At 42.2% G+C, this 25738-nt stretch overlaps 1 protein-coding gene across 1 annotated transcript in view; it reads right to left on the bottom strand.

Moving 5' to 3' along the window:
* Nucleotides 1–25738, bottom strand: part of RYR3 (ryanodine receptor 3) — a 509236-nt gene that overhangs the window by 234978 nt on the left and 248520 nt on the right. Inside the window, 6 exon segments of the mRNA XM_064570716.1 lie at nucleotides 3432–3550; nucleotides 5329–5424; nucleotides 7651–7786; nucleotides 9154–9322; nucleotides 21042–21163; nucleotides 24824–24997. Of these exon segments, the coding sequence (XP_064426786.1) occupies nucleotides 3432–3550; nucleotides 5329–5424; nucleotides 7651–7786; nucleotides 9154–9322; nucleotides 21042–21163; nucleotides 24824–24997 (816 nt within the window).

Here is a 25738-nt window from a genome sequence, read left to right as displayed (position 1 = left end):
TAAAATCAGCGCTACTAACATAGTAAGTAAGGCGGGAATGGATTCTGGCTTTACTCATTCATTCCTTTTATTCATTTATTACACCTTCAACAGACATGGATTAAATGCCTGCCATGTAGAACATATCAGCTTGGCCCTGCAGCGGGGGGAATGCACAGTTGGTCACTGCCCTGAAGGAACTTAGAGTCTGCGAGAGACATCTGTGTGTAAACCTAACGACAGTCTGAAAGGCAGAGCGGAACCACCAAGTAATGGCCTGCTGGCTGTATAAGATCTGAAATGAGGAGACCATGTTCAACTGGAATCAGAAAAAGCTTCATGGAGAGAGTGGTATCTGAACAAAGTATTGAAGGGCAGATAGAATTATGATGGGTCCTGGAAAACTAAGAAGTGAGGAGATGGCGGGGGGCATGAGCAAGAGCCAAGTCACTAAGAGGTCGAGGGGCAGGGGACATTGGGAGAAAGGCACGTTGCCAGCACACCCTTTCCTGTCCTTTTCATTCCAAAGTTTGGGTTCTTTCCCTCAAATTTCCTGACTTCCACTCGATCAGGCTTTAGAGGAGTGGCAATGTTTTCCGTGGCAGGGACAGAGCTAACAAGGGAAAAATCTTAGAAGAGAGAAGGCATAGTAATGCCGCCACTGTCTATGCTCCCCGTTCTCAACCTGCGATTGGGGCTGGAATGGTACCAAAAGGGGTTCATCAAACCCATGAGATGTACAAACCTTTTTTTAAAAGAAAAATGTCACGACCCTAAAGACCCTGGAAGGACCCAGATGGGCATTCAAATTCTAGTCTCAGAAACGCTAACTTGTATAAAAATGCCTTCTAATTATGAATTCTTCACTGCATGGTTTTGTATTTAGAGAACTTTAAAAATAAGAACACAAAATTAAAAATATTCTCACAGAACATGTGGACCCTGAAGAACATGCTCACAGACCACAGTCTGAGAAATACTGGGAGGAATATGAAACTGTGAGTGGGAGACCCAAAGTCTGGTCCTAGTCTGTCACAAATTAGCTGTGTGGCCCCTGGCAGGTGGCTTCATGTCTCAGGGCCCATGTGCCAGCCTTGCTTCGGTCAAGTGGAAATAAGAATGCTACTTCCTGGGGTCATCCTGAGGACAAAGGAAAATGCATGTGAACATGGAGGACAGTACCTGGCATTTGTCAAATGTAAAATAAATGTTCGCTATCATCATTGTCATCATTACTGTTGCTGTTACTGGAAGAGCTGGGAGGTGCCTGGTGGTTCAAAAATTCTCTATATTTTCAGTCACTGTCTTCATGGAAAACTAAGTGAATAGATCAGAGACATGTGAAAACCTAGGACTGGAGAAAAAGGAGCCGCCTAGAGAGCAAACCACTACACGTTGGCATTTTCCAAGCAAAGAGAAAGCGTCAAAACCGAAGTCTGGCCTTGCCGTTGTTTACAAAGCTACCACAAATAGCCCTGGTGATGATTTGGGACAGGTTTCTCTTTGAAAATAAGTGTTATCCACTCAGATCATTTCTAAGGGAAGGCCTGAATTCATGGCAAGCCAACATTCATCCAAAAATCCACCAAAAGACAAAAAAGGGATATATCCTAGAGGAGGCTTTTATGTACCGAGAACATATTGCCTGAACTTTCACAACATCGCAGGAATTTCTCAAACAGCGCCTTGGCTCTAGAAGATGAAAGACTGCTCTGCTAGTCCACTCGGGTCACATATCAGACCGGGTATTGATTTGTAGCAAAGTCCTTCAACTCACTCAGGCTCCGATTTCTCCCCCTTTGAATGGGCAGAATAGTCATCCACTTGCCACCAAGTGACATCCATTACATGCTTTGTGGCTTCTGGCTCACAGAAGCCATAACCAAGCTGGTTATTCATTAAGCACGTTATATGGCATGATCATAAAGAAGACCCAGGAGCAATGAAACGAGACAGCAGCTTTTCTCTCGTCAGAGGGCTCCTCCTGACATCTGTATGTAGCTCATGGCTTGGACCATGTTACTTGGGTGCTTATCAATTACTCTTATTATGCTTTGCGGACGGGAAGGAACATGTTGGAGCCGACAGACGCTGGTCTAACACTGGAGCCTCATGCCTGCTTTTGATTTACCACATTTGGGAAAGCAATTACAGGCCCCACATATTTCTTTCTCTTCTTTGCCAAGCAATTTCACCAATACTAAGGACCATGGCTTTTTTGCTTCCTAAGGGAGACACACCTAAGCGATGCTGTAGAGGCTTGCTCTCCTGGACCCCGAGATGTGTCTCAAATGAGCAGTGCCCCAAAGGAGGAGGGCCAGTGACCAAGCCGAGTTTTCTGCACTCTGCAGGAGCACAGCTGCTGCCCCTCATGTCACCTGCTCTTGAAATACACCCCCTCAGCCTGAGGACCCTCCTGCTCACTCCCATTAGTCAGGGCAGTAACCCCCCATCTACAGGGCAGATGTTGAAAGGTCAAGAAAAAACACATTTTAATAGACTTTCCCTGCAGATTGTTCTGTCTTAGCCATATAATTAAAGACTAGGACCATATAATTAGAGAGGTAGAACTTTAAGACACCTCAAAAAATTGATAGAGCTTTCCACCTTAGTAAATGAAGTGGTATTATCTCCACTGCCCAGAGGATATCACTGAGCCCCAAGTCACACAGCTGTTTCGTATCAAAGGGAAGGACTTGGGGTGCCTGGGTGGCTCAGTCATTAAGCATCTGCCTTTGGCTCAGGTCATGATCCCGGGGTCCTGGGATTGAGCACCACATCAGGCTCCTTGCTCAGCGGGAAGCCTGCTTCTCCCTCTCCCTCTCCCCCTGCTTGTGTTCCCTCTCTCGCTGTGTCTCTCTCTCTGTCAAATAAATAAATAAAATCTTAAAAAAAAAAAGGGAAGGCCTGGCAGCTTCAGTCCTCTAACTTGCTCATGTAGGTTCATTTACTTCACTTGGTTCGACTCAGGGCAAATCTGATTTCAATTCACTGACAAGCCAGTTGCCAAGACTTTCTATACTAGTTTTATCTGATTTTTGTATCTCTTCTTTATACAGCTTGGTATTAGCTGTTCCACTACTGAATTCCTGGGCCCGAGGGTGGGAGCCAAGTCCTGCAGTTGGCCTTGTCCAGATCCTCCTAACTCAGGGCCTCCCCCCGTCAGCTGTGTGCTCAGGGCTGAAGACAGTGAGTGGGCCTTGGGAAGCCGGTGGAAACAAGAGAGAGAGAACATGCAAGACCCAGTATGACTGTCTGGCTTGGAGTGTGCTCCTAGGCAAGGAAGGGTCTTTCAGATCCTCAGTTTCCCAAGGTTCACCCCCACCCCCAAATCAAAGCTGAGAAAGAGATTAGTCCACATGCTCTCAGTAACACACACCGGTTATGAAGCAGCAGGGAGGGAAAAGCCAGGTCAAGGCCATCCTGTTTGGGTTCTTCTTCCAGACACCCACCTTGTGATTCCGTCCATGCTTATCCAATAAGGAGATGATGGACTTGATGTGGCCCTCGGCTATCAGATTTAAGGCTTCTGGGCTTTCAGTCAAGATGCAGTGTAAAACTTCCAAGATACCTGCATGAATGTCACAAAAATCACCTGGACATGAAATAAGCTGCAGAACTGACCATCATCTAGAAACCTAAATTATGAGTGAAAAGACAATCCTGAGGGGACAGGATATTATCGGTTCCTTGACTATTAAATATTTCCGGCCAGAAGACAGACTGTGGCCATGTCTTGTAGACTTCAGGAGCCTTGGCGGCCTACCTCGTCTGCAATTCAGAGGGGAGTTTTATTTAGCATTGGCCGCACCTCCCTCCTTCCTGGACAGACATGGATCCTTCTATGTCAAAATAGAGATAAGCAGCAAGTGAAATTAGTCAGAGAAAAACAAATACCAGATAATCACTCCTATGTGGAATTTAAGAAATAAAACAAAGAAAAAAGAGACTCAAATATAAAGAACTGGTGGTTACCAGAGGGGAGGTGGGTGAGATGGGGATGAAGAGTACACTTATCTTGATGAGCACAGAGTATTGTATAGAATCGTAGACTCACTATGTTGTACACCTGAAACTAATATAACACTGTATGTCAGTTAGTTATACTTCAATTTAAAAAAAATTACAGAGAAGTGGCTGTAAAATGAAATTATTAATTTGGTCAAGCCAAGCAATACCTAAACATATATAAAAAAGCAAATGCCCAGTTTACTACAAATTCTAAAGGTCCTTCAAGTGATTTAGAAAATATCTGGAGTATTCCTTGAATGAGAATTTTTCTAGGACCCACCCCAGAAATTATTTTCATTTCAGAAGTACTGGTGTTATCAAGCAAACTATAAACTCACTAAATAAAGACTATTTGTCTTTGCCCTTTTTCTCAGCATGCTGCATGGTTTTCTGTATTAAGTGAAGGCTAAAGGAAAGCTAGCTGGTGCCCTCGCAGCCTGGCACCTACAAGGGTAACACACCACGATGAAACTACAAGGGAAGTGGTTAGCCAATATCTTTATTGGTTTTATTGAGAAAATTCCCCTTGGTTCTGTGTTTCTCGAGACTTTTATAAATTACTATGAAATGTAATCTGGCCCATAGAGGAGGCACTGAAGAAAACAGAGGCTTGAGAAGACATAGGTGTAGGTAGATAGTCCTTAAGAGAGCCTTCCTTTGGTCTGTCTGTTCAAGCTCCAGCCATCTCTAGACAATGAAAAAAGCATCAAACCTTTCAGCGTCCAGAGAGGGGCCCACATCTGTCATGTTCACTCATAACTGAGGAAGACAACTTCTGAACCTCACTGCAGCCACTTACCCTCGATAACTACTCTCTGGTTCAAATTCTCTGTGAGTCATCAAGAAGGGTTATAGATACAATGTCAAGGGTGATTGAGGTTTTAGAGGGGGAAACCATCATTTCCTCCTCTCCTCATCCTTCAGTCTGCTTCTAACCCAAACAGTTAGGAGAAGTGTGTCCAGAGAGGATTTAGAAACCCCGAGAAAAAGAGTGCAGGCAACAAGGGAGGAGACCAGAAACCTGGGATGTGGGGTGGCGGGGTGGGGGGGTAGGCGATTAAAGGATCCAGGGGATGGAGATGAACACACAAAGTGAAAAATGAAATAGAAAAGGAAATCGTTGAAGTCTGGGTTAGAGTTGTTAAATAAAGCCAGAGCAGTGCCAGGAAGATTTAGGACTTTCTTTTTGTTGGGGTAATTATTTGAGGGTTGTTTACAACTCAGTGGAAGAAAGAATTATTCAAAGATTCAACTTTTTCACTTTTTCTTTTTTTTTTTTACAGAAAGAAAAAAAAAAACAAACCCCACCTTCTACAGTTGTTTCCTGTCAATTCTTACCTGAGGAAGATTCTAGTCTGTCCAGTTTGCTGATTAGCCAATCAAGGTTGTTAGAGAACTGAGCGCAGTTGTTTCTGTTTCCACGAATGAGAGCAGCTGCAAAGGACACATTTGAACATGCAGGTTAAAGGGCATACGGAGGAGCATAAGAACCTGGGAAGCTGTCAAATACTTCATCTGCTTAGCAACTAAAAGGAACTGAGTGTAACAATCTTCCCCTTCCAAGCCCTTGGATACAGTTGTTCCTATATTTGGAAGAGTAAAAATCTACCATTCACTCAAATATTCCAGAGAATCTACGTACTGAACATCTGTCCACTTGCTGGGAACAGAGCAGTGGGAACCCAACAGCAGATCTCCCGCCTTTACAAAGAGGACAAAGGACACAATGAACACACAAACTAAGAGAATTACTTCAGATAGTGATAAGAAAATATCTGCTTGGTTACTGGTTTAAGAACTCCATTCTTTGCACTGTTCTTAACCCTAGCTAGAGATTTGCTATTTTTCAGAGCTAAAGAGAGGCATCCTAGTGAAAAGAGCTGGAAAGGTTGGTTAAACTAACAGGCAAATAATAAGGAAACGTGAAACTCTAAAATACCTAAAACACATACGACAATGGTTCCCAAAGTGTGGTCCCAGGATTGGAATGTGTCACCGGAGAACTTGTTAGAAATGCAAATTCTTCGGCCTTATCCCAGATCTACTGAATCAGAAACTCTGGGGATGGGACCCAGCATCAGTGTTTTAACTGGCCCTCCAGTTGATTCTGATGCCTGCTCATGTTTGAGAACCACTGGTAGATGATATTGCTATGGGAGGGAGAGAATACGCGGTCAGCAGATTTTCACTAAGCTAGACCCAGCAACCTTCCTTCCATGGACCTGGCCTCTGCAACAAATCCACGTAAACTGGGTTCATGTGCTTGCTCCTCATGCTGTTGGTTTTCAAAGATGGGTTTTTCAGCCGCCTGAAAGATACTTGGATAAGGAAAGGTCTTCCTCAGGACCTCTCCTTTGTATCTGCACAGTTAGAGGAAGGCAGAATTCAGTGCAATTTCCAGGTCAGCTGCAACAAGCTGGGGGGGAGTCAGCTGGCCTCACACCATAGTTCTAGCATTTACTACATGTATGGCCTTAGGGAAGTTATGACATTTCTGAGCATCAGTTTCTTCTGATTCATGACTAAATGGGTAAGGGTACCTAGACCTCAAAGTGTTGTTCCGCAGATCTAAAAGAGATATTCCACTGCTTGGCACAAAAAGCTCTGTAACTATTAACTACTACTGTTGTAAAAATTACTGAGTTTGAGCCATTAGAGTTGGAAGGGGTTTTACAAGGTCACACAGAACAGTGGTAGTCTAATCAGCCTGACCCTTGACATCGAGAAGGGGTCCAACCTGACGTCTCCGGCTCCCCTCTGGCCCACTCAACTTTCTATGGACTCCCTCTAATGACATACACTTCAGAGCAAAACCCCAAAATGCTGCCTCATCATCACATCTGGGCAACTACCGGTGGCCACCTTCTCACACAGGCCAACACTGTCTTCCGCTGCCTCCCCCGCACAGGGTGGTGGTTTGGGCCCGTGTGGAGGCGCTGGTTACTGCAGGCCGCGGGACATCACCCCCACTCCGTGCTGTGAGAAGAAAGGCTGGGTGCTGGAACTTCCTTACCCTCTGCCTTTATTCCTCCCACCAAAAGGAAATAGCAGCAGGAATCACGACTGACCGACAGTCAGCCAGTGAGAGGTCAGAGAGCTACAAAGAGGAACCGTCCTTAACATGTAGGTGTCCAAGTCTAAACGTGGAGGGCACTGCAAACACGTTCGAGTCTTGTTCCCTTATTTTAAAGACGAGGGACTGAGGTTCAGAGAGAGTAAGTGACTGTCAAGGGTTTTATGGGTAGTTTTGGCAAAACTGATCCCCACCTGCTTTCACTTGCTGCTGACTTCTTGCTCTAAGTGTGGGAAGCACAATAAGCTGCTGGCTAACAGAATGAATGGCTGGGTGAGAATCAAATGGTTAGAAAAGGCTTCCAAGGGGCACCTGGGTGGCTCAGTCATTAAGCGTCTGCCTTCGGTTCAGGTCATGATCCCAGGGTCCTGGGATCGAGCCCCACGTCTGGCTCCCTGCTTAGTGGAAAGTCTGCTTCTCCCTCTCCCACTCCCCCTGCTTGTGCTCTCTCTTTCTCTCAAATAAATAAAATCTTAAAGAAAATAGAAAAAGCTTCCAAGAATGAAGCTAGATGATCATCGGCCAAGCTGTAGAGACCCCCCGCCCCCTTGGAAATCTTCCCAGGGAGAGGTTGTGCGTGTGCTTACCCAGCAGTTGGTACAGGAGGTTCAGGATCTCTTTCCAAGCCATGCCACTCTCCTCCCTTGCAATCCCTGCAAAGTGTGCTACGCTGTTGTAGATATTTAAGCGGTCAATGCAGTTTAACACAAGGGCCAACATTCCCTGTGAAGGAGACGCAGGGAAAAAGTGAAAGCTCCCGATTAAGAAAGCAGGATCCTTTTGTTCTTTTCCCTCCCAGGTCATTCACCTTTTATAGCTGATAATGCTAATGTGCACACAGACCTTCACGGTGCCAGTTTGGATTTTGTTTTCTTCCTAAAAACAAAATATACATTCTTATGCCCCAGAGACATGAAATAGCATCCATGGGTGGGGGGAGCAAGTTAGCAGTTTCCTCATGACGGGTTTGCCCCCATGTGTTTAACTCCATCTAAGGACATATCAAAAGAGGGAGCATGAATGAGTCTCACAAAAGCTTGCTCTGGGCCTGGTGTGAAATGATTCTGACTCACCCAGAAACAGCCCTTGATACAGTTCCTATTTTCCTGTTAAATCTAAAGGAAGTTCAAGAAATTCCATTCAGATGCACAAGACAACCATGCTTGCTTCCTCCCTCTCCCCTGTCAAAAGGGTAGGATTTAGAAACAATAAAACCAAAAGTGGATTTTAACTGCTTTTCTTCTAAATTACAATACGATGCTGCCCAGTGAAAACATCTGTGCTTATTCTTAAAGAGATACTGTTTCAGTAGCCTTTCAGGGATCATGTCCCCAGAGCTGGTCTGCTTGAATCAGGAGACTGAGCAGGAATGGGTCTATATGCCATTAACTTTCGAAACGCCCAAGGGACAACCCCTGTCCCCAGGAACGGGGGCACTGCAGGAGTGTGACCATGACCTGTTACTGCCAAATCATCACATCCAAGTCAAAGAAGGCATGTGACTTTTCTAAGATCACACCTAGCCAGGGATGGAGCCAGAACTTGAGCCAGGGCCTCCTGAGTCCCACATTAGTTTTTTCCTTGCATCCAGGTCTCATCCCTAGTGACTCAGACGCTCAGGTTCTAAGACCTGGCTTTGTTATCTTTCAAACTAAGGTTGTCAGTCATTTCTGATGTGGTAGAACCTGGGCATTTGTATTTTTTCAAACAGGTTTCCTAGGTAATTCTGACATCTTCTAAAAGTTGGGAAACACAGCCAATGCCATGCTTTAATAGCTGAGGTTTATTGAAAATAGATTGGGATATACATGTGCACTGTGGCACTGAAGCTTTCAAAAACAGTTTGGTTGGAGTGTGCCCAGGTGCATGGTTACAATGTATACTGGGAGCGTAACCACGCGCGCTGGACAGGGAAGGTGGGCTTCCAACAAATCCTTTTCTTCCCAGCGTCCTTTCTCTCTTGTTCTTTCGTAACTACGCGCATGCATGGAGACAAAGCTAAATGCAATCATAGGGATATTTTAGCTCTGGGAATTTATGTATTTATTCTCTCACAAAGAGAATCTCAATTTTTAATTTTTTCGACTTACTTCTTCCTTGAAAAGGTTCTGTCTGTTCTTGAGTGAGCGGAGCTTGTTCTGTTTGTCTTCGTGCTGCATCTCCTCCTCTGGGGGCTGAAAGTAGGCAATCAAGTCCTGTAAGGTCTGCAGGACCTCTTCGATCGGCAGGGTGACAGGGGCAGCTGTGCGATTGTTTCCACTGAAAACACAAGATGGACACGGCTCAGACGCTGGGCCTTCGGCAGGGACCCTGACACACATCCGCCGGATCCTGGTTTTTACCTGCCCCACGTCGAGCACAAGGCACTGCTTCCTGCAGTGGTCACTAAGTGGATGACCACACATCGACGTCTGCCAACCAACAGAGCCACAGAAGAAAATGGCTGACTCGATGTTAAAGATGTTTCATCAACAAAGGGAAAAGACCTGTGCCTTCTGCCATGCTTTCTCATTTTTTAAATAAGAACACTTTTTAAAAAGATTTTATTTATTTATTTGACAGAGACAGACACAGCGAGAGAGGGAACACAAGCAGAGGGAGTGGGAGTGGGAGAAGCAGGCTTCCCGCCGAGCAGGGAGCCCGATGTGGGGCTCGATCCCAGGACCCTGGGATCGTGACCTGAGCCGAAGGCAGACGCTTCACGACTGAGCCACCCAGGAACCTCAATAAGAACACTTTTAAAAATAAAACTTACAGTTCTTTTGAACCATCACAGATTCCTCTTGGAATAGGTTAAACCTAAGGTTGGAAGGGTTTCTATCACCTCCATCCATATTTTGTCTTCTCTCTCCCTTTCTGTCTTTTTCTCCCTCCATGTTTTTCATGTCTCTGCATGTGTTTTCCTCATAAAGGTTTTATGCATGCCCATACACACCAGCATCCCCCATGGATGTCTCCTCCTGACTTCCTGTGTGCCCTCCCCTCTCCTTCTCCACAATTCCGCCCCCCCCTCCACATCCTTCCTCTCTGCCTTTGTGTCCCCTCCTTAGTGTTCCCTCTGCCGCCATCTCTCTTGCTCTCTCTGTTGTGGCTCTCCTAGCCTGAATGTGTGTTTCTGTCTGACTCGGTCATAGTTTTTCAAGAAGTCTTACAATTAAATCCTGTCAATACAGGGAGACCACAAACCTCCACAGATGGCAAAATAAGCCTTCACTTCCCATCCCCTTGATGGGTACACTGGTGAGCCTTCTGGAGAGCAAAGGCTAAGAGGAGGAAGGGAGAAATAGACCCATCCTCTGTGCAACTGCCTCACTGCCCCAAGGGGACTGAGAATTGGTTGAATGTATAAATAACATCAGGGCTTTTCCTTGGGTCAATTTCTGAGGAGTTCTCCCCTGCATTTACAGTGTATTTGGTTACCTATTAATCTGGACACATGCTGAGAAAAGACTTATTTAAGCCTAAAGCAAAGGCTTAACAAGCCCTAAGAACACCCAGGTTATGAAGTGACAGTTCCAATTTTGTATACAAAAATGCCAAGTGCATGCGATGAGGACAGAACACGAGTGGATTACAGGCAGGGAGGGCCTTCTCACCAGTGTGCGCTCTGGCCCACGGGAGGTGCTCCGGAAATGCTCACTAAGGACCATCTGAGATATCATAGGATACAGAGAGTGGGAAAGAGAATGCCGTGAGGACATGAGGTGAAGGTTTGGGAATACAAAACCCAGTCAGGAATGACTTCCCAATTCCAGATTCAAGGAAAAAATGAGTACCGTTTCCCCAGTATGTTCGGCCCAGCTACAGAGTCCCACAACCCCTGCCCCCCACCCTTTTTTAAAATTTTGAGTTTATTAGAAACAATGACACCAGTTAAATAAAGAGTGTTTGTGAGATTAAGAAAAAAAAAAAGATGAAAAGATAAAAGAGGTTTTTAGCATTTTTGTAGTTTGAAAGGGCAACTACACGGAGGGCTGGAAAACCCAAGTTACAGTCATTGCCACGAACCTATAATATTTGGAGTGCCTCTAAGCCTCTTGTGCTTCATTTTCCACCTGGAAAATAGGAAAGGTACAACCTATTATTGCCAGGGCACTTCTGGGTCTAATTTTGTTCTGTGGATTCTCATTGCTAGATTGCTTCATTTTGTCCCTTCAAACCTCTCAATATAATACTTTTCCACTGGACTAAAGGCAGATCCCTCCTTCCCTCAGAACAGAACACATCCTACCCACAGGCCTGGCACTGGGGACAGTGGGGAAACAGACATGACCTCTGAATGGCTTCACGGTGCTCACATTCTACTCCAGAACCTTGGGGAAGAGACCCAGAGGTATCCAGGATAGGGATAAGATGGTGTCTAGATTCAGAACGAACTACAATGGTACCTAGCTCATCCCAGCTTTTTTTTTTTCCACTTCCCACTTCAACCACTGCCCCACTATGTTCTCAGATTTTTGCAAGGACTTCTTTTGTTTAATTCAAGTAAGATCTCAGAGGATTCTGAATATTTACCATACTATTACCATAACACATTTATGTATTGTTTCCATCGTAAGGTTAAACTCGGGACAGCTGGATAGTGTCTACTCATCAGCAGGATTTGAGGCTCCCTCACCTCTCCCATCATTCATGTGTCCTATTGGACAGCTCCCAGTAACTGCCAGGGGATGATGAGACAGCACAAGCAAACTTTAACCTTTCTTCCTCATTGTTCTTTCTTCTTCCTTGCCTATTCGTTTAACTTTAATTTGCTTTCCCAGAAGGCCACCTCCCTTCCTTCTGGTTTCCATTGTACACAGCATGTTCTGTTGGTTTCTCAAAAAAGATAGGAGAGGAGAATCTACTTACAAATTATTTTTTCTATCTTTCACTTCCCAGCTCTTGGAAAATTCAAGTACTATGGCTTTTGCAGCCCCCATCCCTGCTGCATGGGTTTATTTTTCAGTAGTCCTCCTTTTTTCTAAAACATCCTGTGGCTCAGAGAATCAAGAATTTCCCCCACTAACGGGGGGACCATCCAGAACAGCTGAGTGAGGAGTTCAGGAAATCCTCTCCCCCACAAAATAATGATAGAATGGGGGCAAAATCATCCAAAACAATTGTTTTAGGACTCTGGAAATTGACCAAAGGCATACAACAAATTGAGAAATACATTTTTTTTTTAAATAATGAGCCTTTGTGGGGCACCTCGGTGGCTCAGTCAGTTAAGTGTCTGCCTTCGGCGCGGGTCATGATCCCAGGGTCCTGGGATCAAGCCCCGAATCGCCTCCCTGCTCAGCGGGGAGTTTGCTTCTCCCTCTGCCTCTCTGCCTGTTGCTCCCCATGCTTGTGTCCTCTCTCTCTCTCAAATAAATAAATAAAATGTTTAAAAAATTTAAAAAAATAATGAGCCTTGGTAAGAAAGTAGGAATCTATGGTATTTCAGCCTGAGGCTGTCCTCATGCCTTCCTCTAGCTTCAGACCAAAGAAGTTCTAAGAAGGTGGGGCGGACCATAAGCAAGGCCACACACATGCTCAGGAAGGACTGGGGAGGGACGTAGCTATCTACTCATCTCTGGCTGAATGTGAGGTTTTGGGCAAGCAGAAAGCAAAATCCAGGACAGACCTAAAATTGTTTCAACTCTGAATGTGTTATCTGACCTGCAAGCAGGTCCATCAGCAAATACTTATAAGAAATACATACAAGGTGGGGCGCCTGGGTGGCTCAGTTGGTTAAGCGACTGCCTTCGGCTCAGGTCATGATCCTGGAGTCCCTGGATCGAGTCCCACGTCGGGCTCCCTGCTCAGCAGGGAGTCTGCCTCTCTCTCTGACCCTCCCCCCTCTCATGCTCTCTATCTCATTCTCTCTCTCAAATAAATAAATAAAATCTTTAAAAAAAAAAAAAAAGAAAAATACATACAAGGCAACGAGGCTGGCCTTGTAAGAAATACTAAGGGAAGTTCTTCAGGTTGAAACAAAATGATACCAGATAGTAACTAGAATCCACATGCAGGAATAAAGAGCACTGGTAAAAGTAATTATGTAGGTAAATATAAAATATGGTATAAATATATTCATTTCTCTTTTGTTCTTATATTTTAAACAAGGAGGAAGGTGAGCATAGAATACTGAAGGAGAGTTGCTTCATTTTACTCATTAAGTTAGTATTAATTCGAGGTAGAATGTCACAAGTTAAATACATACCAAGATGCCTAGAATAGCCACTAAGAATATAACTCAAAAAAGTAGTAAAAAACCCAAACACCTCAACAAAGGAATTAAAATGGAAGACTAGAAAATATCTAACACAAAAGAAGACAATAAAGGAGAAAGAGAGAAACAAAAAGAGCATGAGATATATAAAAATCAGATAGCAACATGGCAGACATAAATCCAACAGTTTAATAATTATATTATCTATAAATGGATTACACACACCAATAAAAGGAGGAGACTCTCAAAGTACATTTAGAAGAAAAGATTCAATGTATGCTCTCTATAAGACACATTTTATAGATTCAAAGACAGAACAGCTTGCAAGTAAAAGGAGTGAAGAACTTCTACCATGCCAACAGTAACCATAATCTGCATGTGAGACCTCTGGAGTGGCTCTACAAAATAGACTTTAAGATAAAAAATGTTCATAGGGAAAAAAGGGAAACATTTTATAATTATAAAAGCCAGTTTATCAGGAAGATATATCTATTATGAACATATAACCACCCAAAACAGACACCAAAATACATGAAGCAAAAGTTGAGAAAACTGAGGGAGAAACAGACAATTCAGCCTAACAGTGAGAGATTAAACACCTATTCTCAGTTAATGTAACGTCTTCTAATGAAACTATTTTAATAAAGGGCAAAACCATATGATCATCTCAATAGACAAAGAAAAAGAATTTACCCAAATCTAACACATTCAAGATAAAAAAAAACCTCTTAAACTAGGAATTCAAGAGAACTTCCTCAACCCAATGAAGGGCATCTACAAAAATCCTACAGTTAACATCATATTCAATAACCAAAGACTGAATGTTTTCCTGCTAAGATAGGAACAAGTCAAGGATGTCTGTTCTTTCCACTTTGATTTCACATTGTAGTGGATGTTCTAGCCACTGTAATCAAGGGGGCTAGGGGGAGCAGGGAAGAAAGGCATCCATATTGGAAAGGAAGAAAATAAAACTTTGTTTATTCACATATGACATGATCCTGTATGTAGATAAAGAATGCACACCAAGAAAAAAAAATCCACTAGAATAAAATTTTCAAATAAGTCACAGGATGCATGATTGATATTTAAAAAACCCAATTTCTTGGGGTGCCTGGGTGGCTCAGTTGGTTAAGCGACTGCCTTCGGCTCAGGTCATGATCCTGGAGTCCCGGGATCGAGTCCCGCATCGGGCTCCCTGCTCGGCGGGGAGTCTGCTTCTCCCTCTGACCCTCCCCACTCTCATGTGCTCTCTGTCTCTCTCATTCTCTCTGTCTCAAATAAATAAATAAAAATCTTTAAAAAAAAAGAAAAAGGGGCGCCTGGGTGGCTCAGTTGGTTGGGCGACTGCCTTTGGCTCGGGTCATGATCCTGGAGTCCCGGGATCGAGTCCCACATTGGGCTCCCTGCTCGGCAGGGAGTCTGCTTCTCCCTCTGATCCTCTTCCCTCTTGTGCTCTCTGTCTCTCATTCTCTCTCTCTCAAATAAATAAATAAAATCTTTAAAAAAAACCAAAAACTCAATTTCTTTTCCTCCAGTATTATGTATGCAGTGAACAATCTGAAAATAAATTAAGAAAACAATTCCATTTGTAGTGGCATCAAAAATACTTAGGGATAAATTTTACAGAAGAAGCCTAAGACTTAAAACACTGAAAACTATAATATCTTGCTGAAAGGAATTCAAGAAGAATAAATAAACGGAGAGACATTCTATATTCACGAATTAGAAGATTCAGTATAATTAAGATAAAAGTTCTCCTACCAAATTGATCTAAAGTTTCAATGCATTCTCTATTAATATCCTGGCAAGCTGTTTTACAAAAATTGACAAATTCACCTTAAAATTTATATGGGAATTCAAAGGGCCCAGAAAAGCCAAAATAATTTTGAAAAAAAGTACAAAACTAGAGGATTCTGTCAGATTTCAATACTTACTACAAAGCTATGTTCATCAGGACAGTGTTGTTTTGGCATAATGACAGATATATAAGCCAGTGGAACAGAAATGAGGGTCCAGAAATAAACCCTTAAATTTACGGTCATTTGGCTTTTGACAAAGGCGCCAAGGCAATGTTATGGAGAAAGGATAACCTTTCCACAAATTGTGCAGGGACACTGAGGTATCAAAATGATCCACTTTTAAAAGAAAAAAAAAAAAAGGAATTTCAATTCTTACCTCAGACCGTATCCCAAAATTGACTCAACATGGATCACAGAGCTTGTATGTAAGAGCTTAAATTATAAAACTTTCAGAAAAAACACAGGAGAAAGTCTTGGTGGCTCTGGGTTGGGCAAGAGTTCTTAGGACACTCAAAAGTACAATCCAGAAACAAAAGTTATGTTAAATTGGACTTCACCAATATTAGAACTCTTGTGCTTCAAAAGACATCATTAAGAAAAGGAGAAGATGGGTGCCTGGGTGGCTCAGTTGGTTAAGCATCTGCCTTTGGCTCAGGTCATGATCCCAGGGTCCTGGGATCGAGTCCCACATCGGGCTCCCTGTTCAGCAGTGAGTCGGCCTCTCCCTCTACTCCTCCCCCCCGCTCAGGATCTCTCTCTCTCAAATAAATAAATAATTTTTAAAAAAAGGAGAAGAAAAGCCACAAACTAAGAGAAAATATCTGCAAATCATGAATCAATAAAAAACTTGCAACCAGAAGATACAAAGAACTGTCAAACTTCAGTGTGAAGACAAACCACCCAACTAAAAAAAACACGCAACGCCTTGATTACATTTTACTAAAGAAGATATATGAATAGCTAATAAGCACATGAAAAGACATTCAAAATCATTAGTTATTTTGGAAATGCAAATTACAACCATATTGGCATACCACTTCATGACCACTAGAACGTCTATAGTCAAGTCAGACAATAAGCGTGTGGAGAAATTGGAACTTTATATATTTCTGAGTGGAATGTAAAATGGAAATCTGCTTTGGAAAGCAGGTTTTCAGTTTCCCCCAAAATTAAACATACCTAAATGTCCAGTCATGGGTGAATGGATAAACAAAATGTGGTTTTTACATACACTGTAATGTTATTCAATCTTAGAAAGGTATGAAATTCTGACACATGCTACAATATGAGCGAAACTTGAAGACTTTAAGTGAACTAAGGCACAAAAAGACAAATTTCGTATGATTCCAGTTAAATTAGTCAAATTCATAGAAAGGTTGAATACTGTTTACCAGGGGCTGGTGGGGGGTGGAGGGGAAGAATGGGGAGTTATTGTTTAATGGGTATGGAATTTCTGTTTGAAATGATGTAAATGGATAGTGGTGATGATCATATAATAATTTGAATTTAGTTAACATCAGTAAAGGGCACACTTAAAATTGGTTGAAATGGTAAATGCTATGCTTTGTATATTTTATCATAAAAATATAAAAATGTTGGGGCACCTGGGTGGCTCAGTTGGTTAAGCGTCTGCCTTTGGCTCGGGTCATGATTCCAGGGTCCTGAGATTGAGCCCTGTGTTGGGCTCCCCGCTCAGCGGGGAGTCTGCTTCCCCCTCTTGCTCTACCCTGCCCTCCATTTGTGCTTTCTCTCTTACTCATTCTCTCTCAAACAAAATCTTTTTTTAAAAAAATACATATAAATGTTAAACAAATTACATATGACTTTGCAATTCCACTTCCTGGTATTTACCCAAGAGAAATGAAAATACATATCCAAAGACTTTTACACAAATATCCATGGAACCAATACTGACAATAAGCAAAAATAGAAAAAACCCACTGTTCCTCAACTGACAAATAGAATGTGAGGTATATCTATACCTGTCTGTCTCTCTCTCTAGATAGATCTCTCTATATATGCACATGTGTATATATACACACACATATATATACACAATCATATATATACATACATATATACATCTATATGTATACATGTACATGAAATATGCATACACTCTTCAGCAATAAAATGGAATAGGACCCTCAAAAATGCTAAGGGAAAAGCCAGGATCAAAATACAATATACTGTATAAATTAACTTGTAAATGTATTGAGACCAAAGCTAGATGATTGGTTGACTAAGGTGGGGGGTGGGGGTGGGTGGGGGTGGGTACTAATATATACTGCAATAGTTATAAGGGATCTTTTTGGGGTGGTAGAAATGCTTTAAAAGTGAATCATGGTGATGGTTGCACAGCTCAGTAAAGTTATTAAAATTCACTGAGTTGCACACTTAAAAGGATGGATTTTATGATATGTAAATTATAACCCATAACGCTGTTTAAAAATAATTTTCCCACTGTCAGGTATGTAACTCCCACTGACTTTTTAAAGTAATAGCTTTATTAAAATATAATTCACATATGACACAATCATCTATTTAAAGGGTACAATTCAGTGGTTTAATGGTTTTTAGTATATTTATAGTTTTGCAATCATTGCATCAATTTTAGAACTTTTTCATCAGCTTCCACCAAAATCCCATACCCATTAGCAGTTACTGCCCCTGTCCCCTACAACCACCCTAGCTCTAGGCAACCACTGATCTACTTTCTGTCTCTACAGAACTGCCTATTCTGGATATTTCATATTATTAAATAGAATCCTACCATAAATAGCCCATATCAGTACTTCATTCCTTTTTATGGATAAGTAATATTCCATTGTATGAATATGGCACATTTTATTTATCCATTCATCAGCTGGTCATTTCTGTTGTTCCCACTTTTTGGTTATTATGAATAAATGCTGTTTTGAACATCTGTGTACCAGTTTTTGAGTAGACATATTTCATATCTCTTAGGTATATAACCTAGGAGTGAAACTGTTGGGTCATATGGTAACTCTATGTTTAACTTTTTGAGGAATTTCCAGACGGTATTCCAAAATGGCTGCCAAAATTTTACATTCCCACCAAAAGTGTATGAAGGTTCCAATTTCTCCACATCCTGTCTCACACTTCTTCTTAAGTCTCTTTAATTATAGCCATCCTAGTGGGAATAAAGTGGTCTCTCACTGTGGTTTTGATTTGCATTTTCCTCATGGCTAACGGCATTGACCATCTTTTCATATGCTTATTGGCCATTTGTGTATCTTCTTCGGAGAAATGTCTATTCAGATCTTTGCCCATTTTTAAATTGTTCCATTTGTCTTTTTAAGGTTGAGTTGTAAGAGTTCTTTATTCTAGATACAAGTCCCTTATCAGATATATGATTTGAAATATTCTTTCCCATCATGTAAGTTGTTTCTTCACTTTCTTGATGGTGTCCTTTGCGGCAAAGAGGTTTTTAATTTTGATCAAGTCCAGTTTATATATATTTTTTTGTTACTTCTGTTTTTGGTGTCATATTGAATAAACCACTGCCTAATTCAAGGTCATAAAAATTTAAACCTATGTTTTCTTCTCCCAGTTTTTATAGTTGTAGGTCTTTGATCCCTTTTGAATTAATTTTTGTATATGTATGAGGCAGGGGCCACTGACTTAAGACAGGCACAAGGGCAGGGTTTCAGAGAACTGAGAGTCAAATAAATAAAGCCATCCAACCTCTAGGGTGATGGTTCTGGAGAAAGTCCAGACTACATGAAAAACTCATGTTTGCACATAGCCATCTTTTAATTCCTGTAGCAAACTATTCATTCTAACACACTTTCTCTGAAGAAGGGGAGCAGGTATGGACATAATGTGGCACAGAAAGGAGGAAGCATTTTGTTTGGGAGTCACAGGAACCCAGTGGTAGTAGGATGGCTGACGTGTAGGCCTCAGTTCCATTCTGTGGTAGGAATACCTCATTGTCTACTTTCTCATCTCTATTTTGGTCTGAGTCGTACTGGGAACACAGCCTACGAACCAGACATATTTCTCAACCTCCCTGCAGCTAGGTGTGGTCATGTGACTGATTTTAGCTAGTCGAGTACAAGAAAAAGTGATCTATTTCTAGGTCATATCTTTAAACAACAAAAAAAATCACTTGCCCTCCACCACTCCCAATTTTTCCCACCACCCCGCACCCTTTTCTTTGGCAGTACAGATCTGAGAAATGATGCTAGCAAGCTATTTTTGATCATGTAGATGAAGAAAATATACCAGGACAGTTGGTCTCAGTGGTGTTGAATATTAGAATCCCCTGGGGAGCTTTAATAAAAAACTGGTGTTTGAATCCCATCACAGAAATTCCAGAGATCTGTTTTTTAAATTTTTTTAAGATTTATTTATTTATTTGAGAGACAGAGAGAGAGAGAGCAAGTGAGCAGGGGGAGGGGCAGAAGGAAAGAATCTCAAGCAGACTCCAGGCTGAGCTTGAGTCTCATGACTCTGAGATCATGACCTGAGCTGAAATCAAGAGTCGTATGCTTAACGAACTGAGCCACCCAGGTGTCCCACCACCACAGAAATTCTAATGCAATTGGTATGAGATGCCACCTAGGCATCAGGGTGTTAAAAGCTCTCCAGATGAATCTCACGTGTGGCCAAGGGTAAGACCTCTATTCCAGGGCAATGGTTTGTCAACTTTAGCATGCTTCAGCATCAACTGAAGAGCCTATCAAAACACAATTTCCCAGGTGTCTGATTCAGTGAAACCTGAGAATGTGCATTTTTAACATGTTCCCAGGTGATGCTACTGTGCTGGTCCAGGGACATACTTTAAGAAACTGTAGGAGAGGGGGGTGGGGGGATGGGTTAGCCTGGTGATGGGCATTAAAGAGGGCACATATTGAATGGAGCATTGGGTGTTATATGCAAACAATGAATCATGGAACACTACATCAAAAACTAATGATGTAATGAATGGTGACGAAAGAGGAAGAGAAAGAAAGAAAGAAAGAAAGAAAGAAAGAAAGAAAGGAAGGAAGGAAGGAAGGAAGGAAGGAAGGAAGGAAGGAAGAGAAGAGGAGAGAAGAAAGAAAGAAAGAAAGAAAGAAAGAAAGAAAGAAAGAAAGAAAGAAAGAAAGAAAGAAAGAAACTGTAGGAGATCTCAGAGCAGTGAGATAGAAGGAACCTGAGTCTCAGTAGCCCGACCTTGTCTACCCTATACTATTACTTAGACGAGAAATAAATCTATCTCGAACTGCAACAGCATCTTAGCCTATATCCTAACTAAAACACATTGCTTGGATCACGGTATTCCAACAGGAAAAGTAAAGGTATAAAAAATTTTTCTCATTTCATGCAAATTCACACACGCAATTTAAGCCCCCTCGGCTTTAGAGATATTTTCCTACAAAAGAAGGATGACTTGGAACACTGCACTGTTTACAACAGAATCCATTTCTCATGATAATTGGTGCACACAATCCACAGTGTTCTGCTTTGGCAGCATTATTTAGGCATTGAGGGGATTATGACCCAAGTAGGTGTTCAGTCACTCTTCCCGTTTAAGTCCCAGCCATAGGTGGGTAACCCAAGGCTTTCAATGCAAATCCACTTGGATCAAAACCATAGCAACAATTCTGAATGATGGAGAAAGCTTTTCTAAATAGCACAAAGGGTATGGATCCATTTCTCCCCTCCTCACACACTAATACAAAAGGGACTTAAAGTGCTCCAGGCACTCTTCACTTAATTTTTGGGAGGAGACCTTGGGTATTCCTGACACCAACCTGAGTCACCAATGGGGCTTAAGCATTTATTGGGCAAAGGGTGAAGCTGATAGGAGGTCTTCTCCTGAGAAAGAAGATTAAGTCCCAAACTCTCTGTGGTAAAACTCTCTGCCGATGTTTAATAATTTCCTGAAAACTGTTAGTATTAAAAGGGGGTGGGTAGGTGGGATTGGATGGCCACAGAGTAGAAACTAAGAGATAAAAGGAAGGAGCTTCTGTACCTTACAAACTGGCTGAATAAGGCTGTTGTGTTCCGGATGATCCGAGCAGCCTGTGACTCCTCGCGTTGGCATCTCTGCAGGGTTAACCCGTCATCCATGTGGCCTTCCTGATGGAGTATGACCTACCCACAGAGGAAAGGACACCAGGTCCAGTTACATGCTACTACATAGCTGGATAGTCAACATTTCTTGCAGTATTTCCCTCATCCCTTGTATTCCTTCTCCCCAACCAAGTTCCCTTGTATCCACTTGAAAATGGGACATTGACAAAGTTATTTTGCCTGTACTCCCTATTACTGACCTATGAATCATTCCTGAGACACAGTGCTTTGATGAAAGTAAAATTTTATGTGCCACTGTGGTATGAGTTACAGTAAATTCCTTAGGCTTAGATGGCCAATTTGAAAAGGTGAAAACATATTTTGTAATAAATTTTTCTCTTGAAATGAACACAAATCCTTACCCTTGGAAATGGGAAAAGTCATTTTGTTCAGAGCCTTTTCCTCCAGAGATAAATGGAGGAAGAAAAGCAAGTTATAGAAAAACTCTCTACTGGGATCAGGCTTGGATTCCTCCCCTGAAGGACAGCTACTGTTGACCGTAGAACTGGGGAAGCAACTCAACGTAGTAGTTGCTTCTCATGGAGGCTAAGAGGGGCATTTGAAGGCACAGGCTCTGGTAGTAGTTGACGTGGGTTCTAGTCCTACTCTGCTATTTCCCAGGTGTGTGACCTCAAGTAAGTTATTTAACTTCTCTTGGGTTCAACTTCACCATCAAATGGACTTCTAGGGTCGTTTCGAGGATTAAATGATTTACATGTAAATCACTTAGCATGTTTCCTAGAATCTAGGAAGTCCTCAGTGAATATTTGTTATAAGGGGCAGTATATTACTGATCTCAAATCAGTTATCTAAAAGCTAAGTATACGTACTGATCACCAGTGACATCAAGATACAATTTTTGGGCAGGGTTACCAGCTTTGAATATGGAGGTTAGTGATTTTTTCCCTTGAAAGGGTCAACTGTATGCGGATATTAACTGGGATGGTTTGAGTCTGGTTCAAGTCAGACTTAAATTCTGATTCAAGTTCCTGACATGGTTTCCTCTTGAGGTGAGTTAAGTGAAGAGGGACCATTTGTAGGTCCTGGGATCTGGGGTGGTGTCAATTAAATACCACAAGTGGCTCCAGCAAATATCTTGAGAAAAAGGGTTTTTGGGCTCTCTCATTTTTAGCTCAAAGAAACTTCTTTTCCTTTCCATGTAAAAATCTCTTCCTTATTATTTATTCTTCTGAAACTGTGTCCTAACACAATGAGTTCATACGTGAAGTCGAATACTGGCTTGCAAAAATTTATATTCAGTTTTGACAAATGACCTTGCATCCCATCTATATCCTGTAGCTTAAGTGTTAGCCAAGGATACTCCTAGTACTGGATTCACCAACTGTTTCAGGACCACTCCGTGAGAACTGCCCAGCAACCGTTTAACAACGGTGCACTGAGATTTGGCAATACATTGCCACTAGGTTGGCTCTGGTCCCAGTCCCAGTATTCGGGTCCCTAAAGACTAAAATCCTTAGATTTTGCTTGTTCAGGTAACACATTCAAACTGGCCAGCCAAACAAGAAAGTAAGGAGAAATAGGGGGGATGTAGCTGTTAGAACATGGTTATTATGTGCCCTATTGATCGCTGCAGCCCACTTCTTTTTCTCTTGGAGGATTCCCCTAATTCAAGAGAAGACAGCAAAAGCCCACGACGGGAATGGCAAAATCCTGCCTTTAAAGTGAGTTGCCTTTAGGTTTTTCACAGTGTCTATTTTCCATCAGTTTTTCTAGGTTCCTGTTTTGTTTTATAAAATGCTTAACACAGATCTGAACATCCTTTGTATTTTTAGAAAGAAACTTAACCTGCTCCTCACAAAATAGAGCAGGGCAGCCCTGTCAGGGGTCGAACATCATGACATCATTTAGAGAGTTTCTGAAAGGACCTTCCAGATTCACATGCACACTGCTGCAGTTAAAGGAATATACAGACTATGGTCCTGGAGGAGAAAGGCAGGGATGGGCAGGAGAAGTCAGCAACACGAGGTGGGATCTCTCCTCATTGACAGGGTCATTTTAGTGTGTCTCCTCCCAAGAGGAGAGCCAAGATCCACAAATTCCACCTTTTTAAATATCATCATTATCTTAGTAGGTATGGAAAATTGTGGAGATTCTAGATGATACTATTGTACTCTACAGAGGATTTAATTTTCTTCTTATAGGCTGGTAGGATAGATGGGTTTTTGGCATCTATCTTTAAGTTGCCCTTATTTCCAGGGGTAGTTCATACTCCTGGGGTAGAGCCCTTTTGGAATTTCATTGAAAGCCTACTGTATTTTCAAAGGCTGTTCCAACTTGAGGGACCCTAAACCCCAACCTTGGCCTTCCTAGGATTGTCATGCTTTTGACATCTCCGCTTTGCTCTTCTCCATCAGAGAAGCACTGTATGCTGTTTGCTATCCTTGCTTCACAGCCCACCCATGGTCAGCTTAAGGGGAAACTGCATGTATAATTTCAGTTTCATGTTTCTACAGCTCCCTCTGCTCTAGAACCTTGGCCCTGTAAGTCCCAGAAACCCTGGCTGACCTTATCTCTCATCTGTCACTCCAGCCCAATGAAGCTAACACAAGACCCCATTCCTTGGTGCTGCAACTCAGCCAATATGCGGAAGGGCAAGTAGAGACCAGGGTGTGGCTCACTTAGTGCATTCACCTTCTATCTGGGATCTTTAGCACTCCTGTCCTGGATGTCCTGGTTGTTGAAGCCTTCAAATGATTTTGTCTTGGGTTTGGGTTTTTTGTTTTTATATTTTATCCAGCCTTGATAATTGTTCGTAGAGTAAGGAATTGGGCCATATAGTCAGTATAGTTGTTATTTACTCCCCCCCCTTCATAATTTCAGTTTCCCATTTCTGGATACTTTCCTGGTATGTTTTACTTTACACAAAAGCAAGCTAGCACCTTATGGTTTGTTCCCAAGCTCCCTACTTACAACAACCAGCATCCTGAACTTTCCATCACCTCCATATTAGGCTGCTAAACCCAAGCTATGGTGTACAATGGCTCCTAGAACCCTCTTCTAGGGTTCCTTGACTACCCAAACGGGTGTTTTGTAAGGCTTTTTCCAAGGAAAATCATGCCCCTGGCATCTATTTTCTGGTTCTTATCAAAAGAAACACTACTATAGCAACTTTCTGGTAAAAAGATGTGGTGTGTACCCACGCCAGTTTCCCACTGCAGCAGGCTGGGATGGACCACTCAAATTGGTGTGTGCTCTCTGTGGACATGGCATCAACGCACAATATCTCATCTTTCTGCACGTTGGTTCCTGTGGGCTTGTTATCATGCAATCTGCATTTTCTCTAGCAATTCTATTTAGTCTCTATATTATGAAAATCACACAGTAACTCAACTGTCCACTTAAATGGAGAGAGGAATGGTGTAAATAATCCCCAAACAGCATACCACCAAAAGTTATTTAGTTCAGGTTTTAGGGTGCATTGAACAAATTCTGCCCCCTCCTCACAGATTTGCCATGTATTTAACTTTTTTTTTTGCTCTGAATATGGGGTTACAATAACCAATTAGGCAGCACAATCTGTCACAGGATAACTCTTTAGAATAGCAAAAATAGTGAGAAGTAAACATACATCATGTTCGCCTAATTCTCATAATCACTTTTCTTGCCTAGTTGCTTCCAGTTCAGGGTAATACAATTCCGGACAGCCTTTCTGACCCCCACCTTTCTTTTCAGAGGTCCAAGGCGGGAGGTCTTGGCATCTTGTGCTTTGTAGGTCACCCACAGACCACTGGCTATGTGTTGTACAAAGCAGACCGAATCTCCATACTTGATTTCTGGAACGCCCATGCCTTCTATATCTCGCTTGTGACTGGAATCCAATTTCTCCTTGGTTTCCTATTTCACAGAAAATGAGACAAACATGGGCATGTCTAATTAAATAGAAATGCAATACAGAGAACAAATCACCTATGCAGAATTTGTAAGCTCTGGTATCCATTACCAGAATCTTCATGATGTGCCTGTCCAAGCCAGGATTTCAGAAAGGCTTGCTTCCCTTATCTGCTGTTAACCGTAAAAATCAATGGATTCCAAGTTTCAGCCACTTTAATAATTACTTAAATCCATGGGGAAAGGAGGCAGCTGGTAGGGTCTCTTTTTGGTCCTGACTGTATATAGTTCTCTGTTACATTTTCTATTTTTCTCATCCTGACTTAGATCCTTTAATAATAATGAACACTTTAGTGGCCAATTAACTTATTTTCAGCAAGTTGTATCTTCTGTAATTTTACTGGTTATCTAAACTCACTGATGCAAGGCTTTAAACATGTCTGTTAACATCACATAAACATCTTTAACAGAAATCAGCAGAGAGAGCAGACTTGTGAATCAGGTAGGGGCCACTGTGCCAGAAGTGAGATGTACTCACCAGTGTCCCTGTCTCTCACGGCCTCCTCACTTGTGTGTTGCAGCCAATGGCTTTCATTCTTCAATTGCTACTATTTCACTACATCTTTTCTCCAGTCTGGAAAAAGGAGTTGCTGTGCATCCGGGGTGTCTGTTTGGGGACAAGCTGAGGTGCCTGGCACAGAATGAGTCAGGAGGCCGACCCAGGGTGCACGGTAACCCTGTCCCCTC

The sequence above is a fragment of the Mirounga angustirostris genome, unplaced genomic scaffold (genome assembly GCF_029215605.1).
Source record: "Mirounga angustirostris isolate CCGP_5_RB_7025 unplaced genomic scaffold, mMirAng1.0.hap1 SCAF_9, whole genome shotgun sequence".
NCBI lineage: Eukaryota > Metazoa > Chordata > Mammalia > Carnivora > Phocidae > Mirounga > Mirounga angustirostris.
Note: the sequence above shows the minus strand (reverse complement) of the source record. Positions and strands in the feature narration are given on the sequence as shown.